At 34.9% G+C, this 27,332-nt stretch overlaps 1 protein-coding gene across 4 annotated transcripts in view; it reads left to right on the forward strand.

Moving 5' to 3' along the window:
* The window catches only part of chl1a (cell adhesion molecule L1-like a), a 104,492-nt gene extending 82,301 nt beyond the window's left edge, over positions 1–22,191 (forward strand). For 2 of the 4 annotated variants that reach the window (XM_056449967.1, XM_056449968.1), the window contains exons 24-26: positions 9,076–9,201; positions 12,230–12,299; positions 20,802–22,191. In XM_056449967.1, coding sequence (XP_056305942.1) covers positions 9,076–9,201; positions 12,230–12,299; positions 20,802–21,012 — 407 coding nt within the window. In that variant the 3' untranslated portion in view covers positions 21,013–22,191. Of the gene's footprint in view, positions 1–1,446; positions 1,555–3,934; positions 4,120–9,075; positions 9,202–12,229; positions 12,300–20,801 lie in introns of those variants that run through there. The other 2 variants (XM_056449970.1, XM_056449969.1) reach the window with 2 other exon arrangements.
* Positions 22,192–27,332: the final 5,141 nt, after the last annotated feature.

Consider the following 27,332-nt stretch of genomic DNA (forward strand, 5'->3'; position numbering starts at 1 on the left):
AGAATAATGTCAAAAATGAAAGAATAACCTTCTGTGGACTTGTAGAGCTGCGCATTGATGGATTACTTTTCAGTGTTTGGACTCTCATCAGTGAATATTAAATCATACTGAACTGAACTGATGTGAACTAAACTGATCTGAATTTTAACTCTAAAACTGAACTGACACGGTTTCAATTCATCTTCTATGTGAAGCTGCTTTGACACAATCTACATTGTTACATCATATTATATATGAATACTTATATCCATTACATTATTTAAATGTAGAATTTTAAGGCACAACTCCCACTATTAACAAACCAATAACTATGAATTATGCCTCAAACTCCTAATATGCTGCTTATTAATAGTTATGCACTGTAAAACCCACAAAGTTATGGTAACTCAAACCATTTGAGAAAACCGATTGCAACAAACCATTTAAGTTCAAAAACGAATCCTAATGAGTACTGTGAACTTAATCTATTTGAGTAAACGAAGCAATTTGAGCAAAGTAAAACCCAATAAATGAAGAGAACCTAAACCAACTGAGTACTGTAAAACCCAATAAGTTAAGGCAACTCAAACCGTTTGAGGAAACCGATTGCAACAAACCATTTGAGTTAAAAAAAAAAAACAAATCTATTTGAGTACTGTGCACTTACTCCAATTAAGTTGAAGTAATGAGGTATTTAATCAACTCATAACCTTCAACGCTGAGTTCAAAACTCTTTTCAGATGAGTAGACTTAACTTTTGGTCAATTTTGAGTTAACTACACTCGTTTCATTTGCTAAAGTTGACTGTTGGGTTTTACAGTATGTAGAAGCTATGTATTAGGATTAGTAATGCAAAATAAGATCTTGCACAGCAACCAATATCTTAATAATAGACATGCAACAAGTCACTAGTTAATAGTGAGAATTGGTCCCTAAATTAAAGTGTACTTATATTACTGTATGTAGTCTAAAAAACTTAAAGATTTATGTCTGACAACACCATTTGCTCAAACAGAGATCTATCCCTATAACTTTCTTAAATAGATAAAACTAAAAAGTATTACAGTACATAACATTTTGGCAACACTTTATTTTAAATTGCGCAATTCACATTATTAACTAATCATAAAATTAGGCTATTATTGGAGATTACTATTAGGTATGATTAGTGACGTTTAAGATCATGCTTTATAAGTGTTAATCACAGTTAATATCATTAAAGTAAGCAGGTAATAAGCCAGTAGTTAATAGTATTAATTGTAACTTAAACTGATATGTTACCATAGTTTATTTCATGTTGGCTTAAATGTTTTTATTTACAGTAGATAACACATTTTTTTCTATCATTACTCATTCCTGTGGTTATTGGTGGATGGGTTTCTTTTTCAGGAACTAAACCTTTTGAGAGTCTTCCCGGTCTTTTATTCTGTGTATTGTTCTATCTTGTTCTCTTTGTATTTCTCTCAGTTGTGCTCAACGTATCGACCTTTGTAAGAGACACTTCTGCAAGAATCAGCTGGAGAACCAGAGGAGAGCATTCAGAGTCACAGCTCTATGTTGCTATAATGAACCACCGTAAGATTCTCACTCCTCAAACCGCTTTGTCAGTGTTTTTACAACACTGAGGAATTTTACAAAGTAATACCTATAGGGCTGCAAATAAGATTTCTTTTGTTAATAACATGTTTATTATTTCTGGCATATTTCTTGAATTTAATTGATATTTAGCATTTTGATCTATGTACAGTTAAAAGCAAAGTCATTGTTATTATTAGTCAAATTGTAATTCTTTAGCATGATTTCCCAAGTGCTCTTTAACTGAGAGATTTTTTTAAAGACATTTTTAAACATTTGTTTTAATAACTGATTACTAATTTTCTTTGTCTTTTCCATGATGAACGTATATTATATTTTACTATTTGAAATGAAATAATTAATTACAGTTTTTGTGTAAACTTTAATGCTAGAAGCAATACCAAACCATTTGAGTAGCTACATAGTTGTTTGGACTTAATTTGTTCAATTAACTAAACTCATAGCGATTTGATAACTGAACTTAAAATGTTTAAGTTACTATTACTCTAAATGTTTGATGATATCACACAAATAATATGTGTGCATGACTCAATATATATGTAAGTTTACAGTACTCAAACAATTTTTTTTCAAAACTTAAATGGTTTGCCGCAATCGGTTTCCTCAAAATGTTTGAGTTAACTTACCGGCTTTTACAGTGTATATAGAAATATACAGTTGAAGTCAGAATTATTAGCCCACCTGAATTAATTAACTAGGCAGGTTAGGGTAATTGGGCAAGTTATTGTGTAACGATGTTTTTTTTCTGTAGACTATAGAAAAATACATATAGCTTAAAGGGGCTAATAATTTTGACCTTAAAACTCCTTTTATTCTAGCTGAAATAAAACAAATAAGACTTTCTCCAGAAGAAAAACTATTATCAGACATACTGTGAACATTTCCTTGCTCTGTTAAACATCATTTGAGAAATATTAAAAAATAAGGGGGGCTAATAATTCTGACCAATATGTTCTTTTTTATGTTGTGCTCTTCATATAAGTACATAAGTCTTTGCATATGCATTATTGTACAGTGTTCAGTTGAATTTCAATTAGAATGTAAAATGAATAACAAGACTGTGTGGATATATCAGAATGATTAACATTCTGGTGACAAAATCTCCCATTAGTAATGTTTCCATCCAAAGTTGTGAATTTACTTCATGTGCAGAATTAAAGTATTGTTTAAAACATTTATGAATAAAGCATTGTTTCTATCCAATGTGCTCAACATGATCAAATTAACAGCTGTGTATATTTATACAAACAGGAAAACCATTTTCCCTTTATTCAAACATTTGTTTTAGTTTTTCTCTATGCAAAAATAAATAAATAAACAAATTCTTAACCAAATAATTTTAAAATTGAACTTTCACGTGTTTGCAAATTTTATTAAAACAACTTTCGAAATGATATGAGATACAGTAAGATACCGTTCACCAGTCAACTGATTCTAATGTTATCACTTGATTGAATGGGCATTATTAGTGGTTATCAGCTGATAGATATGGGCCAGTAGGGGCCTTCTGCTCCTACTAGTAGGTCAGAAGGCTGTTATCATCCATCCACATGGTTAATCAGCTATAGATCAAATACCAATGTGGCCGGAAGTTAAAGATAATTAATTATATATAAAATTTCCCATTAATTGTATTATTTTAACATCTACCCCAATCCTAAACCCAACCGTCACAGTAATGTAAAAACAGATCTGGATCAGAGTCTTCTCTATTAGTATAGCTGAGTAACCACGATAATTATTTATATTATTTACTACATTTCTGGAGTCTTCTCTAAAAGTATAGCTGATTAACCATGTGGATGGATAACAACCTTCTGAGCCTACCAGTTGGCACAGAAGACCCCTACTGACCCATATCTGTCAGTTGATAATCACTGATAATACCCATTCAATCGAGTGATAACATTCAAAGCACATGCACTGTTTAGTCTAGTTATCCAATCATCTGCCAAAGCAAAATCATGTGCCTATTTTTAGGTACATCAAGGAATTTATCCAGTAATTGTGTTTCCATTAGAGTTATGTGCATATATTTTTTCATAACTCCTCAGATGAGATACAATTTTCATGCAAAAATGTTTATTATTATTTATTTATTTTATTTTATTTATTATTATTTTATTTTTTAATGCATATCAATATGTGGATGGAAACATAGCTAATGATCCCAAACAGCCATTTTAACACATATAGAAAATAAGCCTAGACTATTTGTCTTTAAAAAGTTTTATTTGCTGCCATAATGCCACACTTGCTCTATCAACTTTTCTAACCTTTCAAAGAGTCACTTTACTCTATCAGCTCTTTCTGCTGGGTTGTGGGCTAATGCTGTCTGGATATGCGGTTATTCCTCCAGGTGATGGTATCTGGCAGCTTTCAGAGGCTTTAAATACATCTAAAGGTTTCCATCTGGTTGAAGGACTCAGCCCAGGAACTGTGTACACAGTCCGGCTGCAGGCTTCACGCAGGGCCGGTGTCCCTAGCATTTTTGAAGAGGTTTTCAAGACCAGGAAAGGTGAGAAGTGAGAGAATTCAGCCTGTAGAGCAGCATTAGAGGTATCGCTGACATAGCACTGCACCTGATAGTCTTCCTGTGGCTGCATTAGCACTGTGGGCATTCAGAGAAACTTCTCCCATTCCATTGAGCAAGGTAGTTTTTAAATATTATACATCACTTTTATAGGTTTATAAATTACACTATAAAAAATCTGAGAGAATCTGTGAAATTAGAACTTCAGTATAAAATATGATAAGAACATTTTTGCCTTCAAGGGTCAAACTTGACTTTACTTTAAAACAATGAGTAAACCCATTGCCTTAAATGCGACAAGTTGACTTTACTTAAAAAAGTAAGTAAACTTCTTGTAACTTATGTTAACTCAACTTCATTCATCATTCATTTTCTTTTCGGCTTATTCCCTTTATTAATATGGCGTCCCATACGGCAACCCAACCCAACCTGGGAAACATCCATACACACTCATTCACAAACATACACTACGGACAATTTAGCTTACCCAATTCACCTATACCACATGTTTTTGGACAGGAAACCGGAGCACCCGGAGGAAACCCACGCGATTAAGTAGAACATGCAAACTCCACACAGAAATGCCAACGGACCCAGCCGGGGCACGAACCAGCGACCTTCTTGCTGTAAGGCGATTGTGCAACCCACTGCGCCACCATGCTGCCCCTGTTGACTCAATTTTATAATTTTGTACGTTTTGGTCAATTATTTAATAATTTTAAGAAAATGGGTTTCCTCACAGTTTAAAGTCAACTAATCGGTTTAAAAGCAAGTAAATAAATAATAAATCATTTCATTGATGCAAATTTAATGTTAGTTACTTCTTCACTGCTGATTATTGTTGTAACAATGCAGGGTGTAAATTCTAATATACAGTTTAAATTGTAATTTACAACATGTAACGGATGTGGCCTGAATAAATGTGTGTGTGTGTGTGTTAGGTGTTAGTTTCTGTTAGATTAGCCAAAAAAAGTTTGATTTTGTGTAAAGAAAGGTGCCTGTGCATATTTATGAATCTAATGCCTTAAACTTTGATCCTGTTACCCTGCTTAAATGTAAATGTTTTTTTTCTTTCTTCTTTTTCTTATAGCAATAGCATAGTTGAGTTTAAAAGTCCATTAAAACAATCGCTATATATATATATATATATATATATATATATATATATATATATATATATATATATATATAGCGATTGTTTTAATGGACTTTTGAATATATATATATATATATATATACACACATACACTAAGTGTGTATATACACCATTGGTCTCAAACTCAATTCCTGGAGGGCCGCAGCTCTGCACAGTTTTGCTCCAGTCCTAATCAAACACAGCTGATCGAACTATTCAAGCTGTTTGAGACTCTGTTGAACAACTTGATTATTTGGATCAGCTACGTTCGATTATGGTTGGAGCAAAACTGTGCAGAGCTGCGGCCCTATAGGAATTGAGTTTGAGACCCATGATATATATACACTACCGGTCAGAAGTTTGGGGTCAGTACGACTTTTAAATGTTTTAAAATAAGCTTATCCTGCTCACCAAGGCTGCATTAATTGAATCAAAAATACAGTACAAATTGTAAAATTGTGAAATAATATTGCACAATAAAATAACTATTCAAAAGTAGTTTATCATTTAATCATTTATTCCAGTGATTTCAATGATGAATTTTCAGCTTCATTACTCGTCTTCAGAGTCACATAATCCTTCAGAAATCACTCTAATATTAATTATTAATAATATTATTATTAATATTGATTAATTCCTTACATTTATATAGTGCTTTTAGACACTCAAAGCTCTTTTACACAATGTTAGGGAATCTCCTCATCCACCACCAGTGTGCAGCATCCATGTGGATGATGCGACGGTAGCCATATTGCGCCAGACTGCACACCACATACCAGCTGATTCGTGGAGGGGAGACAAAGGAATGAAGCCAATTATGATTATGATGGGGGTGGTTAGGAGGCCATGGTGGACAATGGGGAAATTTGACCAGTATGCCAGGGTTAAACCCCTACTCTTTTTTTGGAGGACATCCTGGGATTTTTTATGTCCACAGAAAGTCAGGACCTCGATTTAACATCTCATCCAAAAGACAGATTAATATTATTATTATTATTATTATTATTATTATTATTATTATTATTATTATTATTATTATTATTATATGATAGTAATTATTATTATAATAGTAATAAAAGCAATAATGACTGGACTAATAATTTCATTTGAAACTACATACAATTAAAATGTTAATAAATATTTAACAATTTAACAGTTTTTTTTTTTGCACTTAATAAATGACATGAACAGAATAATTTTCTTTAAAAAAAAAACATAAAAAATGACCTCAAACACACACATAGAGAGAGAGAGAGAGAGAGAGAAAGAGAGAGAGAGAGAGAGAGAGAGAGAGAGAAATATATCTGAGAGCTGAGTTTTTAATTTATTTTAATGTTCTTGTAATAGAGTTCCTTGTTTGTATATTTAAGCCCAAATAATTTGACAAATTGCACAATTAATGTTAAATTCGTTTTTATGAGTTTTTAAAAATGTAAGTTCTCTCATCAATCTGATTATTTTTGTTCTATTTGCATGTGTTTCCTTAACTTGCATGTTTGAGCTCTCTTGGCCACCCTACAAATGCACATGGACACCACAGTTTAGGCAAAGTTATTTTGAGTGGCAAATATAAATATATATATATATATATATATATATATATATATATATATATATATATATATATATATATATATATATATATATATATATATATATATATATATATATATATATATATATATATATATATATATATAAAGAATGAGTTTTTGTGAGAGAACGGATACAACAAGTGTAGCATTTGGATTGCCAAAAAAATTGTAGAAATGAATTAAATTATAATACTCCATTTTTAAATAAACGAAATAAAAACATTGAAAATAAAAAAACATAAAAATTCATAAATAACAACAATTATATTTTTTAAATTTTCTGTGAATAAAAGAATACACATTTTTCAACAGTTAAATATTATATATACAATTTTGGAATATTTCATTGAAACTAGATTGTAAAAACCTACATACACATGTTAAATGAACACGTAAAACCTCTCCTGTTTTTAAAATAATAGTCCTTGATAAATAGTAAGTATAACACAAACATATTAATGCATATTAATGATCCCGTTTGGATCACCAAAGTGAGTGTTTTGTTCTGTTTGGCCTGGTTTTCATCGGGATTTTACACTAACAGGATTTACATGAGAAACAATGGTGTTTGAGGCACACAATATGCCATTTCTGTGTACTCAACTCTTATTACTCAACTACAGTCTTATGCAAAAATTTGGGTACGCCTCTGTGGCTGCATATTAATGTGCTTTTTCTTTATGAGAGAAGATCACAGTGAAATGCCATTCGGTTTCTAGAGAAAGCTAGATAATGTCATGTTTTTCAGACAGAAATATATATGTAGTAGTATTGATGTGTGAAATTAAATTGAAACTGAAATATAGGCTATGCAAAATTTTGGGCACCATCTCTTTTGTGTGGATTTCAAAACCTAGTCACTTAATGCACTTAATTGATTGATTGATCACAAAATTGATTTGAGTTACTCAGTGAACCTTAATCCTAACACAGGAGCAACCCATCATGAAAAAGGATATTTAAAAAAGCACTTTGCATGGTGGAAAAAGAACACAGCATTCCGGGAGAAGACCTTGCTCCCTACTGTAAAATATGGTGAAGGGTCCATCATGCTGTGCAGATGTGTGGCAAGCACAGGTACTAGAAATCTTGTGAGAGTTAAAGGTTGCATGGTTTCCAGCCAGTATCAGCAGATTCTGAAATACAATGTTTAGTAATCGGTCAAGAGGCTGAAGTTAAGGCAGGGTTGGATGTTTCAACAGGACAATGACCCAAGGCACAGTTCCAGATCTACCAAGGAATTCATGCTCAGACATGATACAATGTTGTAGAATGGCCATCCCAGTCCCCAGACATGAAGATCATCAAAAATCTATGAATTGATTTAAAAATGGACCGTTCACGCTCAGCACCCGTCAAACCTGACTGAACTAGAGAAATTGTGCAGGGAAGAATGGTCCAAAATGCCTTTAGCAAGAATTCAGGGAATTATCCTTGACTGTAAGAAGCATCTACAGGCTGTTATTTCAGCAAAAGGTGGCTGCACAAAGAGAAGTTTCACAAACTAATTTCGAGAGGAGCATGTGATATGACAATCAGATTAATCCAAACTCACTATAGGTAGCCCGGCTAAAACTACTCCCTTCGTTTTCCGAAGAAAGCCTCCATCCACACCATCTCCCCCTTTCCTCCTTTACCACAGGGAGCTCTCAGGAACTACCTGATCTCGTACTCCCCTTACATGCTCATCGACCTGGCAGGATCCCTGGGCTCAATTTTCTCAGAGCTCAGGGTTCTCTCCTGGGGACAGCATGCCAAACCTGCTATTATCAAGCAATATCTAAGTGTGAACTCTTGAAAGATTGATGTCATTATTCTGTTGGGGTGCCCAAATTTTTGCACATGTCTGTTTTTGTTAAGACTTCAATTACATTGCATCCGTCAATTAAATAAATGTTATGTCGGAACTCAAAGGGTTGCTTTTTCCCTTGGGTATAAAATATATCCAAATGAAATTGCTGATTTGAAAGGCCAGCAGTCTATGGCTTGCAATTATGAAAATTAGCAGGGATGGCCAAAATCTTGCATAAAACTGTATATATAGTTCATTCCACAGCACCTTTAAAAAGTCCTGTTTGTTTGTATTTTGCATAAATTGCTTTTATATGTAAATATGCCATTGAAGGCATGACTGATCTTCTATCCCATCTGTAATTGTCGATATTTTCAAACTGACTCCAGTGTGATTTTTCATGAATTGCAATTTTCCAAAGACTAACTCTCCTTTGTCCTTGCAGCTTCTAGTAGACAAGAGATGGGATCCCAGGAGTGGTTTGTGGGAATGATGTGCGCGGTGGCTTTGCTAACTCTGCTTGTCCTCATCGGCTGTTTTGTGCTCAAGAACAAAGGCGGCAAATACGCAGGTAAGACACAGGCAGCTTTAGAGGTCACACAGCCTCCCACAGCCATGGCTAAAGTCTCAGCATCTACACCTGAGCTTGGTGCTTTTGTAAACATTGTGTTGTGTGGCTCTGCATGTCACTTAGTACTACAGACTTACTTCTAGCTGTGTTGAACAGATATCCTGAGATCAGTGAGCTTTACGGGCCTGCAGTCCTCACCTTTTCCTACTGTGGTCTTACTCTGCATTGTTGTTCATAGGTTGCAGAGAAACAATCTCAAATGGAGTTAATGGATCTAAATGAGGAACCGCTTGACCTGATTATAATGGCACATTTTTACATTAATGAAATATTAGGATTAATCTGATAATATACATTTATTAAATGTAATCTATTCCATTTTGTCAGTACTGGGTTGCGGCTAGAAGGGCATTAGCTGAGTAAAACAAATGCCAGAGTTGTTGGTGGTTTATGCTGGGTTATTCTGCTGTGGTGATGCCTGATAACTAGGGATGCCTGATAATTAGGATTTTTTTTTAAGAAGTATCAATACTTTTTGGTTTTAAAATCTTTTAATTTAGGATTTTCGATTATACTAAACTTTATTATTTGTAATCCAGTAGTTTGATTAAAGAGATGTAAAATACACTCACTGGCCACTTTATTAGGTATACCTTACTAGTACCAGGTGGGACCCCCCTTTTGCCTTCAGAATTGTCTTAGACATTAGTGGCATAGATTTACCAAGGTACTGGAAATATTCCTCAGAGATTTTGGTCCATATTGACACGATAGGATCACACAGTTGCTGCAGATTTGTTGGCTGAAAATCTATGATGCGAATCTCCCGTTCCACCCCACCCAAAGGTGCTCTATTGGATTGAGATCTGGTTTGGAGACTTTGGAGGCCATTTGAGTACAGTGAACTCATCGTCATGTTCAAGAAACATACGTTATGGTACGTTATCCTGCTGGAAGTAGCCATCAGAAGATGGGTATACTGTGGTCATAAAGGGATGGACATGGTCAGCAACAATACTCAGGTAGGCTGTGGCGTTGACACTATGCGTAGTTGGTACTATTGGCCCAAAGTGTGTCAAGAAAAGATGTCCCACACATTACACCACCAGCCTGAACCGCTGATACAAGGCCGGATGGACATGTTTTCATGTTGTTGATGCAGAATTCTGACCCTAACATACGAATGTCGCAGCAGAAATAAAGACTCATCAGACCAGGCAACATTTTTCCAATCTTCTATTGTCCAATTTTGATGAACCTGAAAACTTTTAGCCTCTTTTCTTGACAGGAGTGGCACCCGGTGTGATCTTCTGCTGCTGTGGCCCATCTGCCTCAATCTTTGACGTGTTGTGCATTCAGAGATGTTCTTCTGCATACCTCGGTTGTAACAAGTGGTTATTTGAGTTACTGTTGCCTTTCTATCAGCTTGAACCCATCTGGCCATTCTCCTCTAACCTCTGGCATCAACAAAGCACTTGCCCACAGAACTGCCGCTCACTGGATATTTTCTCTTTTTTGGAGCATTTTCTGTAATCCCTAGAGATGGTTGTGCGTGAAAATCCCAGTATTACGTCTGACAACAACAACCATGCCATGCTCATAGTGACTTCACCTCTCTTCCCCCTTCTGATGCTCAGTTTGAACTGCAGCAGATTGTCTTGACCATGTCTATATATATATATATATATATATATATATATATATATATATATATATATATATATATATATATATATATATATATATATATATATATATATATATATATAAATGAATTATTAGCTCTTTGCTGAAATTGTAATTCTTGTTTCAAATATTTCCCAAGTGCCGTTTAAAAGAGCAAGTTTTAACCAGTCCTGCTGTACAATTCAGTGTTTGAATAAATATGTAATGAAAACAACTTAATGAATTGAGCAGAGACATGTAAGTGTAATTTAAATAATTGTAAAAATTGTGTTAATATCCAGTCTTAAAGGAACAGTTCACTTGTTTTAGAAATAGGCTCATTTGCAACTCCCCTAGAATTAAACAGTCCAGTTTTATTTGCATTAATAATTGTATTATTAGACTATTAGCATCTCCTTAAAAAAAAAAAAAAAAAAAAAAAAAAAGATAATTTGATGATTTTATTAAGGACTGTTAACAAGTTACCTAGCTGGAAACTAGGAAACAGCGTTGAAACACAATGTGTCATTGCGCTTGCTGCAGCCAGGGTACGGCAGCAAAGTTCCTTGATTATTATGCTGCCATGAGAGTGTAGTTCTTTGACATACTGACCTAGAAGAAACTTTTAACTTACCATTGGTCTTAGTACATGATGTAACTACAGAATAATAAAGCTTTAAAAAGGAAAATTATTGAAACTCTTTTTGGAAATTGAGTGAGATACTAATGGTTTAATCTAATTCAACGATCTTTGCTAAACTAAGCTCCCTCCAGACCCAGAGATCAGCTGAATGGATTCAAACATGGTATAACTGAACTGTTTAACTGTTGAAATTATTCAGTATTTCAAAAAAGTGGAGTGTTTCCTTAATAAAATGTTATGGAGCTTATAACCGAACATCCCAGGACAGTTAATATATAAAACAAGTCTGAACACATCACTAAGATTGCTGCTTGCATACAGCACCGCATTGGATTATACATACCTTAAAAAGAGAACCATACATTTTTTTTACCATTCAATACCCTACTTAAGTTCATCATACACAGCAGTTTATCAAAAAAGCCCTTTATACTTTCACCTAACAAAAAAAATATTCTTCTAAACCTGTGAATATGAAGTATTGAATGTTTACGCAGCATGTTCAAGAACACAATTGGATATCAATAGGATCTCTTTTGAATCACAACAGTGTCCTTTTTGAAATGATATCAAGGCTGGAAATTTCAAAAGCAATTGAGAAAAATCAGTAAACAAAGCAAAGCGCTCTGCTTGAATGTTGTAGTTTCACGAAAATCAATTGCCTGAAAAATAATACATTAAAATAAAGATCTCTCTGCATTTTTCTTTTTGCCTTGGCAGTGAAGGAAAAGGAGAATATTCCAGCTGATCCTGAATCTCATGCCATGGATGAAACACCCTGCGAATACAGGTCAGAGAGTCATGTTTTTTTCTGTTATAGATCTCACAACTTACTCTTCATCTCACTGAGTTCCTGTAACATTAATGCCTTTATCTTCTGTAAACAAACTCTGCATGCATGCCATTTACTTGGGAGCCTCATGGAAAGCACTGAACTGACTCTGTGTGCTCACTAGCCTACAGGTAGAGAACGACAGCTTTATTTAGCTCAAAAAGATCTTTAGTGTTGTGTTATGTGGTTATAGTTGTAGTGTTGTATTGTGCTACTGTATAAAAGAATAGTTTAAGTATTACAAATCTGTCATTATTTGCCGAACATCCACATGTTCCAAACCTGTTGAAACATGTTCCAAAGGTTTCTGAAGGATTGTGTGACACTCAAGGCTAGAATAATGATGCTGAAAATCCAGCTTTGACAAGACAAAATATTACAAACTTTAAAATATATTAAAATATTAAAAAGTTCTTTAAAGAAAGTTATTTTAAGCATTTCACAATACACTATCTTAAAACAGTCTTAGAATTAGGTCAAGTTGTAAGAACAACAAATAACAGCATTAACTATCCTGCTGAAGAATTTGCCGTGTCCTGTGGTTTGTAATGTATGTGCAGCACAAAGGTTCATAGCCATTTTTGCTAAGAAATCATTTGAAGGTTTTTTACCTTATTTTTTTAATGCACCACTATAGTTTTCTCTGAAAATGCAAGATTTCAAATCTATTGACCACTGCAGTGAGTTACGAAAATAAGAAATATTTTCTACAAACGACATATAGCCCAACAAAAAAACAATATACCAAGAGCTACTAACTAAAATAACAAACAGTATTTGAGTACAGCTAAAAGAAAGGCAGCAGATTCTAAAATCAGTCAATCTGTAATGTGAAAAAAATAACACGGATGAAATGTGTGTAAAGCTGAACCAACATCATCCAATCAATCCCTGAGTCTGACACTGTGTCACACAAGCAGATTCACGGCAACCAGTAGCACATTAAAGGGCATGTGTAGAAAACAGACCAGAGGCGAGCAGTTAACTTGTATTCTTGCATATGGAGGAGCTGAAATCCGTAAATGCGTTTCCATCTCATTACACTTCGACACAGAGATGCTGCTTTTATTCCTCCCTCAGGAAAGAAGTGCAGCTTCAGCAGAGGTTTGGAGTGTGATCTGTACGCTGGCCTTGTTTGGGGAGTTACGCTCCAACATCTGCTATCTGATAGAGAAGAGCGTCCCGGAGCAGCTGTGGAGCCTCAGAGGCTTTCAAAACTGCATTACTCTGCCTTACACAAGGAGGCTACTGATTTATTACTCTGCTGGGAATAGAAAAGCTGGTTTATCCTGTTATGCCATTGATGGCATTCGATATGATATAGTGCACTGGATACTGGGATTGTAGGATCTTGTAGACTGACACAGGAATTTACGAATACTAGCTGAGGGAGGTCATTCAGATCGGCCTGCAATTAAAATAATGTTTTTTTATGCTCTCCATGGATATGTTTGCTTGATTAAAAATGCTTAATATTGTGAAATATAATTATAAATAGTTGAATTTGACGTATTCAGTTTATTTTGAAACCATTCTAATATGATTTACTACTAAAGTGTTGTGTCCTTGTTTTATAAAACTATTTATTTCTTAAAAACTTTACACTTTACTTTGCATACAGCTTCTAACTCCAACTCTCTAATGCAACCACTTGTCCAAATTTGCACATACATTTATGCAAACAACTTGATCAAATGTTTTTCGCCTCTGATTTCTTGGCTCATGTCGATTCAAAGAACACCAAATAATAATAATAATAATAATAATAATAATAATGATAATGATAATGATAATAATAATAATAATAATAATAATAATAATAATAATAATAATAATAATAATAATAATAATAATAATAATGAAACAATATAATAATAATTCTACCTTTTCAAACTCAACCTAGACGATTTGTCCAATTTTCACCAAAATGGGTTCAGATCATCTTAGCAAAAAGTTATGAAATTCAAACTGATTAGTCAAACCGTTCTCAAATAAAATGCAAACAAATTTGTTGAAGTGCACAAAATTAAACTTTAGGCTATGTCTCTGTAATGTTTTAGCATTTTCACACTAAACTTGGTGGGTGTAATGACCGAAAACCTGACTTCACCAAAGCAATCTTGCGGCAATTCGTAACTTGATTTAGTGATTTAGTGGCTAATTTGTACGTTCTAATTTGTTCAATATAGTATGATTTGCTCCTCCCATAATGACGCCTGGATTCAGTGGTGGGGTTAGGTGCCACGCCTCCTTTTTAAAATCGTACATTTTCATATGACTAAACTCATACAAATTCATACGAATTAGCCACTAAACTGACAAAACATAAAATACTTCCGTTTTCTCGTGAGAGCAGGCTGATTTCACAAAGGTGGACATACAGTATTCCTGAATTAACATCTGTGTTGATCCTGGAACAACATTCCAATCAGCCAATCAGAATTGTGGATTTGTTTACCATTAATGTTAAGTTTAGGCTTACAGTGAGGTTTATGCAATTCTACATGATTGTTATCCAACTATTATTCCTCACTGACTTTGGGAAGCAGTTATAGCTAGGGTAGGGAATATTTAGGTATGGATTACAATTTCAAACAAAAATGATGTCCCTGGATCAACATAGATGTTAATCCAGGATCGCATCATACTTGGCAAAATTATGACATGTATGTGATGACCATGACCAAAGTTTTGCACAGTGCCACCTTGTGTTTAAGAGACAGACAAAAGTATTTATTTTTTTGCTTTTAGCTTCTGAATGCTTCTGCCAAAATTTCTAAAATTGGTCTTATTAAATTCAAAGTGGCATTCTGAATTAAGTGATATCCAGTTTCCCCATGATCGCCATTTTGAATTTTCCAAAATGCTATATTCTGAAAGCACACACTGCATCCCAAATGGCACTCTATGCACTATGTACTTGTGCACTATGTACACTCATACAGCATAGTAAATGAATTTAGTGTCCCAATTGGAACACTAAATTTTTTTTTTTACTCAGCGGAAATTGAAACCGTTGACATATTAGTGAAAAACATGACCAAACTACAAAATAGTAACTGTATTCACCCACTATATTCACCCAAAATATTACAGATAATAAAATACATTAAAATAGAAATAAGTCCTTTTAAGGGCACCTATGGTGAAAAATCTACTTTTTAAGCTGTTTGGACAGACATGTGTGTAAGTATAGTGTATAGACCGTCATATTGGGGTGATATAAACACACCCAGACCTTTTTTTCAATTTAACAACATAAGCGGAGCATATAAATGAAGCAGTTTTGAGGCCGACCGCAACTTGACGTAGGAGTGCGGTCTCCCCGCCCACCAAAATTGATTGACAGGCACACAATACCACATCATCGGTTTGTTGTTTCACGTCCGCCATTTTCAGCGTGTGAATCAAAGCAATGTCACCAAAGAAACAACCTTGCTCTATTTTTGGATGTAAGGCTCATTGGGCTCAACACAAGAGCCTTCATTGTCTTCCTGCAAATGAGCAACAGAGATTTTACATTTAGCGGCCATTTGCGTTGAACACGCAGTGAATGCAGCGTATCTAGATTGGGGCTATTAAAAACAGCTTATCAACCGAGTCTTTCAGCACTCTCTCCGAAAACACTCGATTGGCGCCATTGTTTGTACCTTTAGGTGGGTTTGCAAACATGTGTACTTTTCATACATTTTCAGCCGTTTGCATTTCCCGCAAGCACAGAAGCTCCCTGTCATCTTAACTAGGTGCGGCTGGAAAGTGTGAGCGCGTTGCCTCGTATGCGCATCCCTTCATTGGAAATAACGAACTTGCCTTAGTTATTGCCTCAAAGTTAATCCAGTCTGCGTGATTATTAGTCTTGGTGTACAAGCTCGGAATTTTAAACTAGCACACAGTTGGCACAACTTTGTTTAGTTGCCATGGTTTTGTTCCGTGCAGAAACACTGTGTGGAGAAGCCTTTATGATTAACAGTGACGAATTAAAGCACGCTTAATAGTGAAACCGGTTAATCATTACATCCCTATACGGATGACGCATGCATTGCTACATAGCGGCTGTAAAACTATACAAAGACACAAATGATTTTGTAACTACCACTCTGGCACATTCTGGCACATTAGGAATATTGATTCGTCAACAGTAGTCTTTGGTTGGTCTGTATCTGAGACGTACATGTACGGCTGAATGCTGGTCCTCTCACTCATGTTGCTTCTCTCTGTCTGCCTGTCTGTTGCCATACACAAAGCGGGGGAGCTCTTGGCTCCGCCCTCTTGTTAAGTTGGGCGGGAAGTCGAAACTAATTTTCATGTGAAGCAACACACCCCTAAAACAACGCCCTGTTTACACACCCACAAAAGGACACTTTTTAACACATTATAATAAAACAATCTGAAATGTGTTTTGAACTGAACCTAAACTTCATAGTTTTGCTCGAACCCTAATCAAACAGACCTGCCTGTAGCTTTCTAGTTATCGTGAAGACACTGATTAGTGTGTTTAGGTTTGTTTGATTAGTAGTGTTGAAGCAAAACTCGGGAGAGACACTGACCCGCAAGGATTGAGTTTGCCCATCCCTGATATAGATACACCCTTGGTGTTTTTCACCAAAATGGGTTCAGATCATCTTAGCAAAAAGTTATAAAATTCAAATGAATTATTCAAATCATTCTCAAATAAAATGCAAAAAAAATTGTTGAAAAAGTGCACAAAATTAAACTTATTTTCTGCAAGCACACACTGCATCCCAAATGGCACACTATGTACTTGTGTACTCATGTTTTTATACACTCATACAGCATAGTACAGTATATGAATTTACCAAACTACAAAATACCTGCCATGAGTATATATTATTGCCATATTATAGATAAAGTTTTAAAAATATATATTTAAAATGCTATTAACTCTTGGTAACTTCTCTTTATTGTGATCTGCATCAACAAATGCAGCACAATGCCAAACTGCATCTGCGGCTTTATCTCTGTGACACTTTAGATATTGACCACATTTAAGGCTTGTCACTGACCACTCCACATAAATTTATTAACAGTCCCACCTATGGGTCAAGTATTATAAATCATTCAGTAACCATTATCATTTACATTTTCATATTTGCCATACTGTCAAAAAGTTATAGAATGAGTGTCAATTGGCAAAGCGTTTTTGTTTACTGCATTGGCAAATGTGCTGGCATGATGCCAACCTGCACTGAGGCCTTATCATTGTAATCCATAAACATATTAAATCGCAAACTTTTGGTGTGTCAGTGGCTATGTTTCCATTCACCTATTTTTATGTGCATTTTAAATATGTGCATAAAAAACGGTTGATGGAAATGACAAGATGCGCATAAATGTTCAAAATGCGCATAAAAAACATATGCGCATAGCTGAGTAGGATAAACTTTTTATTCAATAAGATAAGATGCATATAAACTACAATGGAAACACTTACTGAACAAATTCCAGTATGCGCATTAAAAAAGTCATGAGATTTTGTTATACGAGATTATGTGATGATAAAAATGTGTGTGAATGGACAAACAGCAGGCTGAGCACATTGTAAAACATGTGAAATGTTGTTTTGGTCATTCTAAAACACCTTAACCGTTTCAGTATTAGTGTTATTATATTATTAATTACCTCCAGAATCGAGAGCATCGGTGCTCCGTGTCTCACTCCTTCAAATGCCACCGCGCGTTCACTGCGTGTCAGGATTGCCTTCTGTGGCACAAGTCATTTATTAAATGAAGAAAAGATTGACGCAGCTTCTACCACAACAAATTCCATTTTTACTGTTGATATTTGGCAACAGTTGATCAGGAAGTGACAATTTTGTTTTATTTGACTTGTTGGATAGAAACGCTGTTTTATTCGCAAGTCTTTTATGCGATATTCCAGTTTTGCGCATCAAGTTAATTCACATTTTTGGATGGAAACATAGCCACTGTCACCTTACTGTCACTACATTTACATGGACATCAGTAATCAAATTATTTGCCTTAATCTGAATAAGACAATAATATGATTAAGATGTTTACATGAGTTGCTTTTTGAATGTTCCTTTCATGATCCCGTTGTTGTTATAGCGCATAATTCGATTAACGTCATTGAGTCACCACACTATTCACATTTCCTCCGGACTTTTACGTAATTTCGGGTGTTTCATTTTTAATTTGTCGACTTTAACTGCAGTTTGGCACTTTCACTTTCAATCAGGAACATTTCATGCATGCCCCCCTTGAAAAACAAGATATTGGATGAGAGTATGAACTGCTGGAAGAGTGTTGTTTTAATGGAATTTGATATTGCAATACAGGTTTCTGTGGTTCTTCACTGACTCAGCAGTTGCAGAGAATAGTGTCAAACAGCCGTGTGTGTATAGACTATCCTATCACGAAATGTGGCAAAAATTCCACACAACGGTAATAGTTTGATTAAGGTGTTCACATGTCTGTACTGCACTTCAATAATGCGACTAAAATCAGCATACTCCACATATCTTAATTCAATTTCTGTTTAGTTCGATTATGACCTTAATTAGATTAAGGTCATAATAATAATAAAATAAAATCAAAAATCAGTGGTTTACATGCTAGACTCTTAATCAGAGTATTGTGTTAATCGGATTAAAATCGGATTATCGGTGTCCATGTAAACATACACAGTGAGTACGTTTACATGGACACCAATAATTCGATTTTAATAGGATTAAGACAATACTCTGATTAAGAGTCTAGTATGTAAACCACTGATTTTTGATTAATTTAATCCGATTAAGGTCATAATCAAACTAAAGAGAAATCGAATTAAGAGTATGCCAATTTTAGTCGCATTATTGAAGTGCAGTACAGACATGTAAACACCTTAATCAAACTATTACCGTCATGTAGGACTTTTTGCCGCATTTTGTGACAGGATCATCCACACACACACACACACACACACACACAGCTGTTTGACACTCTCTGCACCTACCGAGTCAGCATCGTGACCTGCATCGTGAAATGAGGAGTTTTTTTTCTTCCATTCAGCGTATGGTATGAATGTCCATTAAAACAACACTCTTCCAGCAGTTCATACTCACATCCAACATCTTGTTTGTCACAGGGAGCATGTATGAAATGTTTCTGATTGAAAGTGAAAGTGCCAAACTGCAGTTAAAGTCGACAAATAAAAAATAAAACACCCAAAATTACATGAAACTCCAGAGGAAATGTGGATAGCGTGACATTAATTATATTATGTGCTATAACATGTAAAACTGGATCATGAAAGGAACATTCAAAAAGTAACTCGTGTAAACGCATTAATCTTATGATTGTCTTAATTAGATTAAGGCAAATAATTAGATTACTGATGTCCATGATTGTACTGATGTTAACTGTCACCACTCCACATCAATTCGGTAACTAGTTAGTTAAATTATACACCAATAAATAAGTCAAAGTGATTGTTTTCATGGTTTTTCGGAAATTTTGGAGTGAAATAACCTTAAACTGTCTTCAGCTATTCATTGTTCTACTTCTTGGTCTGATGCTCCCTGCCAAACGTGCTTCCCCCTCTGGACTTGCTTGGTCCTTTAATGGCTGCTTGCTGCTACTGTATATTTTAAAATTGGAGTTATTTTAAACCACAGTCCTCTTTCAATATGTAACAATTTTTAAACAGTATTTTACTGGATATTTGTATGATATTTAACCAGAGCATTTAAAACACTAGATTGATAATGTCTCTGTATAAAGATATAATGAAAAAGTATTATTTGCACTAATTAATTGGTGTGCGTTTTCTGAATATTTTTTAAGAGATGACGCAACGCTGTATGAATATATAATGGAAAGCAATATCTGATTGAGCTTTTATTTGCACTAATTATTTGGCGATGGCATGCGTTTTCTGTGCACGCTATAATTTTTTAAGAGATGACGCAATGCTGCAGTCCCCAGTGTGAAACGTTCTCCTGTGGTCAGCGGGACTATTATTTCTAAAATTAAAAGGAGGACGAATGTCAGTTTATCCTAATAAATGTTCTGTCTGGATGTATTTTATCGCTCTCGCCAAGATTGTGGCATCTCATAGTAATTGGGAGCTTACGAGGTGACCCCCTGTCTCCTTACAGACACCTGCTTGCTGGCAGTCTGCCTGCTCTCAAATTGGCAGCTAATTTTGGTTTGTCCCATCATTCCTTAGGGACTAAAGTAACCTGACAGGCTGTTTGTCTACAGGCACACAAAGCGCCTCTTAAGTCGGCGGCTGCTGTGACCAGCGCTCTGCAATTTCTTTAGTTTTGAGAACTGCCATCAGGCCTTGAAGCCTTTGCAATTAGTAATTAGCAGAAAGCAGTGATTGCATCCTTCCCCTACAACCCCTCCTTGCCCGCTCTGTCTGCCAGCCTCGACTAGTATCATATTCTTAGTCACTCAGTGCTGAATTTGACTCATTTGTCTTGTCGTTTGACAGTGACAATGATGAGAAGCCGCTGAAGAGCAACCAGCAATTGTTCCGAGAACCCACAGAGGATGATAGCAGCGAGGACAGCTCTGAGATATCTGAGGATGACGACTGCGAGTTCAATGAAGATGGGTCGTTTATCGGCGAATACTCTGGGTACGTGCGCAGGACGTCCACTGAGGTGAACGGATTGAATGGACATACACCAGGAACTTCTTAACAGCGGCCCAATTTTATGAACTTTTTAAACAAGCCAACAGTGAGAAAGGTTTTGTTTGTATGATGTGCCATGAATGTGCCTATGCTTCTGCGTGATTGGGCCAGTTATTTTTTTGTACAGTATTAATATGAAGGGTTACAATTATGATTCCGAGCAGCACAAAATAACTGTTTCAAAACTTTGAGGTTTTTTAGCAAAACTTTCATTCTGCTTCTTCCATTAAGTAAAATGAATGGTCGATAAATGGCGGGTAAATAAGTGTAACCGATTTGGTTTTGCTTTGCTATGAGCAGGATTGAAACTAGTGCTTCCGACATGGCAGGTCTATTAAAAAGGATGTTAAAGACTGCAGCCTTTAGCATTAGATATTAGCACATGTTTTAAGTCCGTTCTTCATACATGGATTACTCAATTAGATGGATTTGGTGATACTGAAAGTACTGTATGTACCAACTGCTGATATTTTCTTATAATAGTAACCTACACTCACAGAAAAATAGGTACATGGAGGTACAAATAATGTTCCCCAAGGAACAGTCTTGTACCTTTGTAAAAGATGTACCTTATATGGTACAGAAAAGACCTCTTATGATACTGCCCTGTACCTTTTATGGTACAACTGAAATGAAGGTACACATTTGTTTCCATATAAAAGGTACGTAAGTGTTGGACAACTCCTTCTTCATTACAATATCTATGAAAATAAATATGACTGGAAAGGCAAAGTGATTTTTTAATGAATAATCTCTATATTAAAACATCAATCATCATTTAAAAGCACGTGTTTAAAGAAACTCAAACATTAATTAAGCTCTATAATACAAAACAACTGGTTAAACAAAACTACAGGTATTGTAAACTAAACATTTAAGGCATTTTTAATAAACATTTGGTAACCATTTACTGATAAGTACATGTTCATTATTGATATCCGCATCTTTTGGCGTTTGCTTTCCACTACACAAGTGAGCTGGCAAAAGTCCTGCATATGCAAAGTGTTCATGCAGACAAAACGAATCAAACATTGTGCATATCTCGTTACAATACTTTTGCAGAAGTCTATTTCTATTTTAAAATTAAGTAAATTAAATTAACTTAAGTGATTACAAAGGTATTGTGTGAAAATTGGAGAAAAAATGTTTTATATTGTACAACAAATGTTTAGTAAAAAAAAAAAAATTCGTTCTTTTGATTTAAAGTATTTTTATTCTTTATTGTAAATGGAAAAGGTGCATTTACACAAAAAGAAACTTTTAAAAAAAACATTGTTTAAAAATGTATAAAATGTATTTGATGTTTTATATTTACTGAAAAGAAATTGACAAATTTTAGATATGGCAAAATGCCTTTAAATAGTTCTTGAAGGAACACATTTGACACTGTTAAGGTACAGATTGTCTTGTCACTGTAGTGGTACCTTCACGGATCAGATTTGAAAGTTTGATGAAGGTACAATGTTGTATCTGCAGGTTTTAAAAACCAAAGGTACATTTTGGTTTCCCATGGTACAAATCATGTCCTTTAAAGTAAAAACTGCAATGGTACAACTTTGTTTCTTTGTCTTAAGGTACAATTATGTTTCATAAAAAGGTACTGCCCCAGTGACAACGTTGTACATTTTTTTTTGTAAGAGTGTATAGGTTATATATATACAGTACTGTATTCATTTGGGAAAAATAGCAAAATAGTCAATTTATTTAAAATAAAATACAAATCAGAAATTAAATAAGTTGAATAAAAAATAAAACTGCTATGCAATCTACTCTCTGAAATAAACAGAAACTACCATGCACAGATTTTTACAGCTCTGATTTGACCAAACAAATCTAACGGCAATTTGTGACTAATTCGTATCAATTCGTATGATCTAATTTGTACAATTTAGTACGATTTAGCGCCACACCTTTTTTAAAATCGTACATTTTCGTACGCTCTAACTCGTACGAATTAGCCACTAAACTGACAAAACGTAAAATACTGATCTCAGGAGATCAGGCTGGATCTGATGCAGCGCATGAGTCGCAGACACTTCTCAAATATCAAAAATGCTTTTTAGGAGCAAATGTTTTTTTTAAACAGCTAGTTATGCCTTGATTAAGAAATTTTAATGAACTAAATAAATTGCTGAATACCAATCATTTGACACATGAAAGTGTAAAGTCTTTCGCAAACAACAAATGTGGAAAGTTATTGCGCATCATATTTAACAAACCGATTACTATGAATTTGATGTAAATTTGCTCACATGGATAATTGAATATTAATCAGATGATGTCATTACGCTGCTGTGCCATCAGCCAATCATTGCATCGCTGATCATGATTTTGTGGATCGATAGATCTGTCCTTCACAACACACGCAGCGATCTCAGATCAGTTTGTCTAGACACTTTAATCTGATTCGCGAATTTGTTTGAAAATTCTAATTAGCCAGAGATCAGTTATCAAGATTAAAAAATCCGGGATCTGCCAAATTATCTTAGATTCTTAAAGCGAGGTACGAAGAACGGATTCCAGGGAAGTAAGCGGTCTCTTAACTCTTACTAGGTGTCCTCTGTTATTCTCCCCTAAAACAGCCCTCCCTCTCATGGTCAAGCTACCAATCTAAAAAGTTGCTGGATGAGCTAATTATTTAACGATTTTTATACAAATTATTTGCCCCAAAAATGTAGATTATTCCCTTTAGAATTAATGTGGATTGCATGGTTGTGTTTGGATTAGGTAACATTTTTACTTTTCCTGCTGAGGAAACATAAATAATTCATGGCCTGTCACAAAACTGATATCTTGACAGCACAATTTTCGGTTACATGTTCGCTTGTGTGGGCAATCACGTAACCTCCCCGCATGCCTCTCAGCAAGATACTGACACAATGAAACAAAACAATTATGTTCGGACTCTTCAGTATATCTACAAAAACATATTTCTGTTTAACCACGTGTTTGATTAAAACTGACACTGACGCCGCCATGGGAAAGAAAAAAAAAACAGTATGTATTCGAGTAAGGTCAACGGTGGAGATGGTTCTGATCGGTTAGTTACCATATTTTTCTACTAGCAATAATAAAAATCTGTTTTGCCTCAAATATAACAAAATAGCACCAGATGGTTTAACTTATCAACAGCAGGCTAAGATTACCTTACTATTTTAAAAATATAAGACAGAGGTGAGAGTTACTAATAATATATTATTTCCAGGCTGCAGTCCAGCGTTATGTCAGTCTAACTTGAAATCCTGCACACATATTTATTATTACAGAGTAAAAAAAGCCCTTCCGCTGATAAATGAGATCAGATTTATTTTTTTTCTGTTTGTTGCTTCTTCTTTGAGTTCCTCTGTACATGATTCCTTGGATTTACAATTTTTTTTTTACGTAAAGTGGTTGTAAACAATTTATTTGGGTTGAATTGAAACGAACAAATTAAGTTGAACATTGCTCAATTTAATTTGTTTGTTTAAATTCAACACAAATAAATAGTTTGCAACAGTTTTGCATGCAACACTTTTTTCAGTGTAGAAAAAACATGCTTTTCTGTTCTTGCGTTGTACATGTCTGTATATTTTTTTTTTTTGTATCTTTTTTGCAGTTTTGTTTTGTGCATTTCATTCTGCCTAAAAGTACTGCTTATGCTAAAGTCTCAGGAGGTGTTGTTATAGGATATGCTGCCATGAAATGTTCATCTGGATGCTATATTCAAACCTGAGAATTGTTTACTTCCACAAGTTGCTATATTTCTTATGCACAATACTATGAAATACTGACTGTCAAGACACATTTTGTTAGACTGAACCTACATGAGTTCACTTCAACAATGAATAGGACAGTAAAAATACCTATTAAATGTTTTTTAGTTTCTATATAATCACCTTGTGTTAAGTTTTTTTTTTATCATTGTTTTAATTTAACAGCTTATGACAATAGTGTTTGGATGCAGCCGAGATTATACAAGCTAAAACTGCAAGTCTTGGACTTGCAATGTGAGACACAATGCATTCGATACAGCTAGTGAAATCAGCGTGAGAGGTAGGGTTATGGGAGGGGTTAGGTGTGCGCATTAAAAAGCATTGCATGCAGCTCAGATTGCAACTGCACCAGGTCTGCATCCATGAACTGTTGATGAACTGTTTTCACATGAAGGAGACTTCAAAGGAACACGCAAATTTGCAAATTTTACTTTTTTCCGTTGTTAAAATAAAGGATATTTGCTGCTAGGGTTGCACGGTTTACCGGTACTATGGTAGCATCGTGATACTATGACTTTAAAATACTGGCGGTGCCACTCTAGTTTGTAAATGGAAGTATCATTAATGGTCTATCAGGGTATATGCGGGAATCTTAAAAGGACATTTCTATACCTTTTTAAGACTTTTTATAGACCTTCTCAGAATATTTTAAGACCTCATCACCACTTCAAGTTCTATCAGTATCAAACCTTTAACTTAATAAACAGTTGCTAATAAACAGTTGTAGTTAAATAAATAAATGGAGCACAACCGTGCAACAGAACTCAGATAAGGTAGGAAGAAACAAAGCTTGAAAGAATAGATTACGTGGTTGTTTTCAGCGACAGGTTTCAGCCACTGTTTAAACTAGTCTTTCTGCAACCAGGAGTACGCAAACTTGCATTATCCCATTTTGCCGTCTGTTTTGCTCTATGGCAGGGCTATTCAATTAGTTTGTCATGGGGGCCTGTTCATGAAAAGCATCCCAAATGAGGGGCCGGAGAGATATGACTTGCAATATGAGTGATGACGCAACAGCATATAAGAGCCCATATGTTGTATTTTTGCTCCTTAAGACACCCACGTTGTATTTTTCTACATTAAAATGTTAATAAATTGTATTTTGAAACTACATAACATCAATGCATTGTACAATGTGGCTTTTTTTTTACAAACATCCAAATGTTTTTTTTTTTAATCACAACAATATCAGTGCATTGCTTAAGTAGGGGTCTTCTACATTCCAACCCATTCATATGTTATGTTTTGAACTACATAACAATTATGGATGCAACAAATAAAGATTTTGGTTGTACGATTATATAGTCTAAAGAATAATCACGGTTATCACGTCTAATGTAAATTTAAGCTTTATATTAGGTATGTATTTAAATGATCTGCGTTCATACATACATGATCATTTTAATAATTTGTAATAATTCATCGAACATATCTTTTGTTTACATTGCACTGAAAGCCACACACAACTCTCACCACTAGGGTATGAGATGTTTTCTACTGTGTTTTCTACTGTTTTCTACAAACATTGGCATATATATATATTGGCATTCATTGGAAATAACGAACTTGCTCGAGAAAAAGACGTGATATGTGAACGGTCAGCTGCCATAGTTAATCCAGTGTGCGTGCATAATAGCCTTGGTGTAGCTATAAGCTCGGAACTTTAAATTAGCGCACAGATGGCATAACTTTGTTGCAGCAGTTTCGTTCCGTGCAACAAAGTTGGCGTTGAGAAACCTTTAAGCTTAAGTACCCAAATGGTTTCAGCTGCTCTCACTCTGCGCAGCCTTCAACTGCAGCCCGTGCTGTTTTGAACAGGCGCACATCACCGCATAACTATAGCGGCCATTTTTCGACTAAACGAAGTTTATTTTTGATGTTGTTTGATTAGTTTCAGACCTCAGTTTTAGTTAAGCTTTAACATCCCCAATTTCCTTATTTTACGGACAAGTCTTAAAAGGGAATTTTTCAATAATTGTAGCATTGTATCTACAGTGTTTTACTGAAATTCAGATGTTTTTATTATTAAAGACATCTTTATAGTGTGTTTGCAATCACGTAATTCTGGGGACACAAAGTTCAGATGGAGAGCAGGAAGTAAAAGAAAAAAAATCAGGATGGAAGAGGTGCATTCATAACAAAGGAGTGGCTTCACAACTTTTCTTGAATGGCCAAGCCGAAGCTCTAACTTAAATCTAATTGAGCATCTCTGGAGAAACCAGAAAATGGCTGTCCATCTGCGAGGAGTAATGGCAGAGGATCCCCAAATCCCGGTGTGAAAAACTTGTTGCATATTTCCCAAAAGTACATCTTATTGAACATCATTAATTTCATCACCAATTATCATAGTAGAACAGTTTCTCAAGCAGTTTGTGATGCATTTAGGAAACAGGAGATGAGCCCCTGGTCTATGTGCCACCTGGCTTGAGAAACCCGTTCTCAAAGACTTATTATTTTGGTAGCACACATATTCTGAATGCCTTCGGAAGAATTCAAATGATTATTCAATCACTAGATTATTCTGAGATTAATTTATATTAAAAAATTTTTATCTTACCCACCTATAATATATATA

Source organism: Danio aesculapii, chromosome 23 (assembly GCF_903798145.1).
Source record: "Danio aesculapii chromosome 23, fDanAes4.1, whole genome shotgun sequence".
Lineage (NCBI taxonomy): Eukaryota > Metazoa > Chordata > Actinopteri > Cypriniformes > Danionidae > Danio > Danio aesculapii.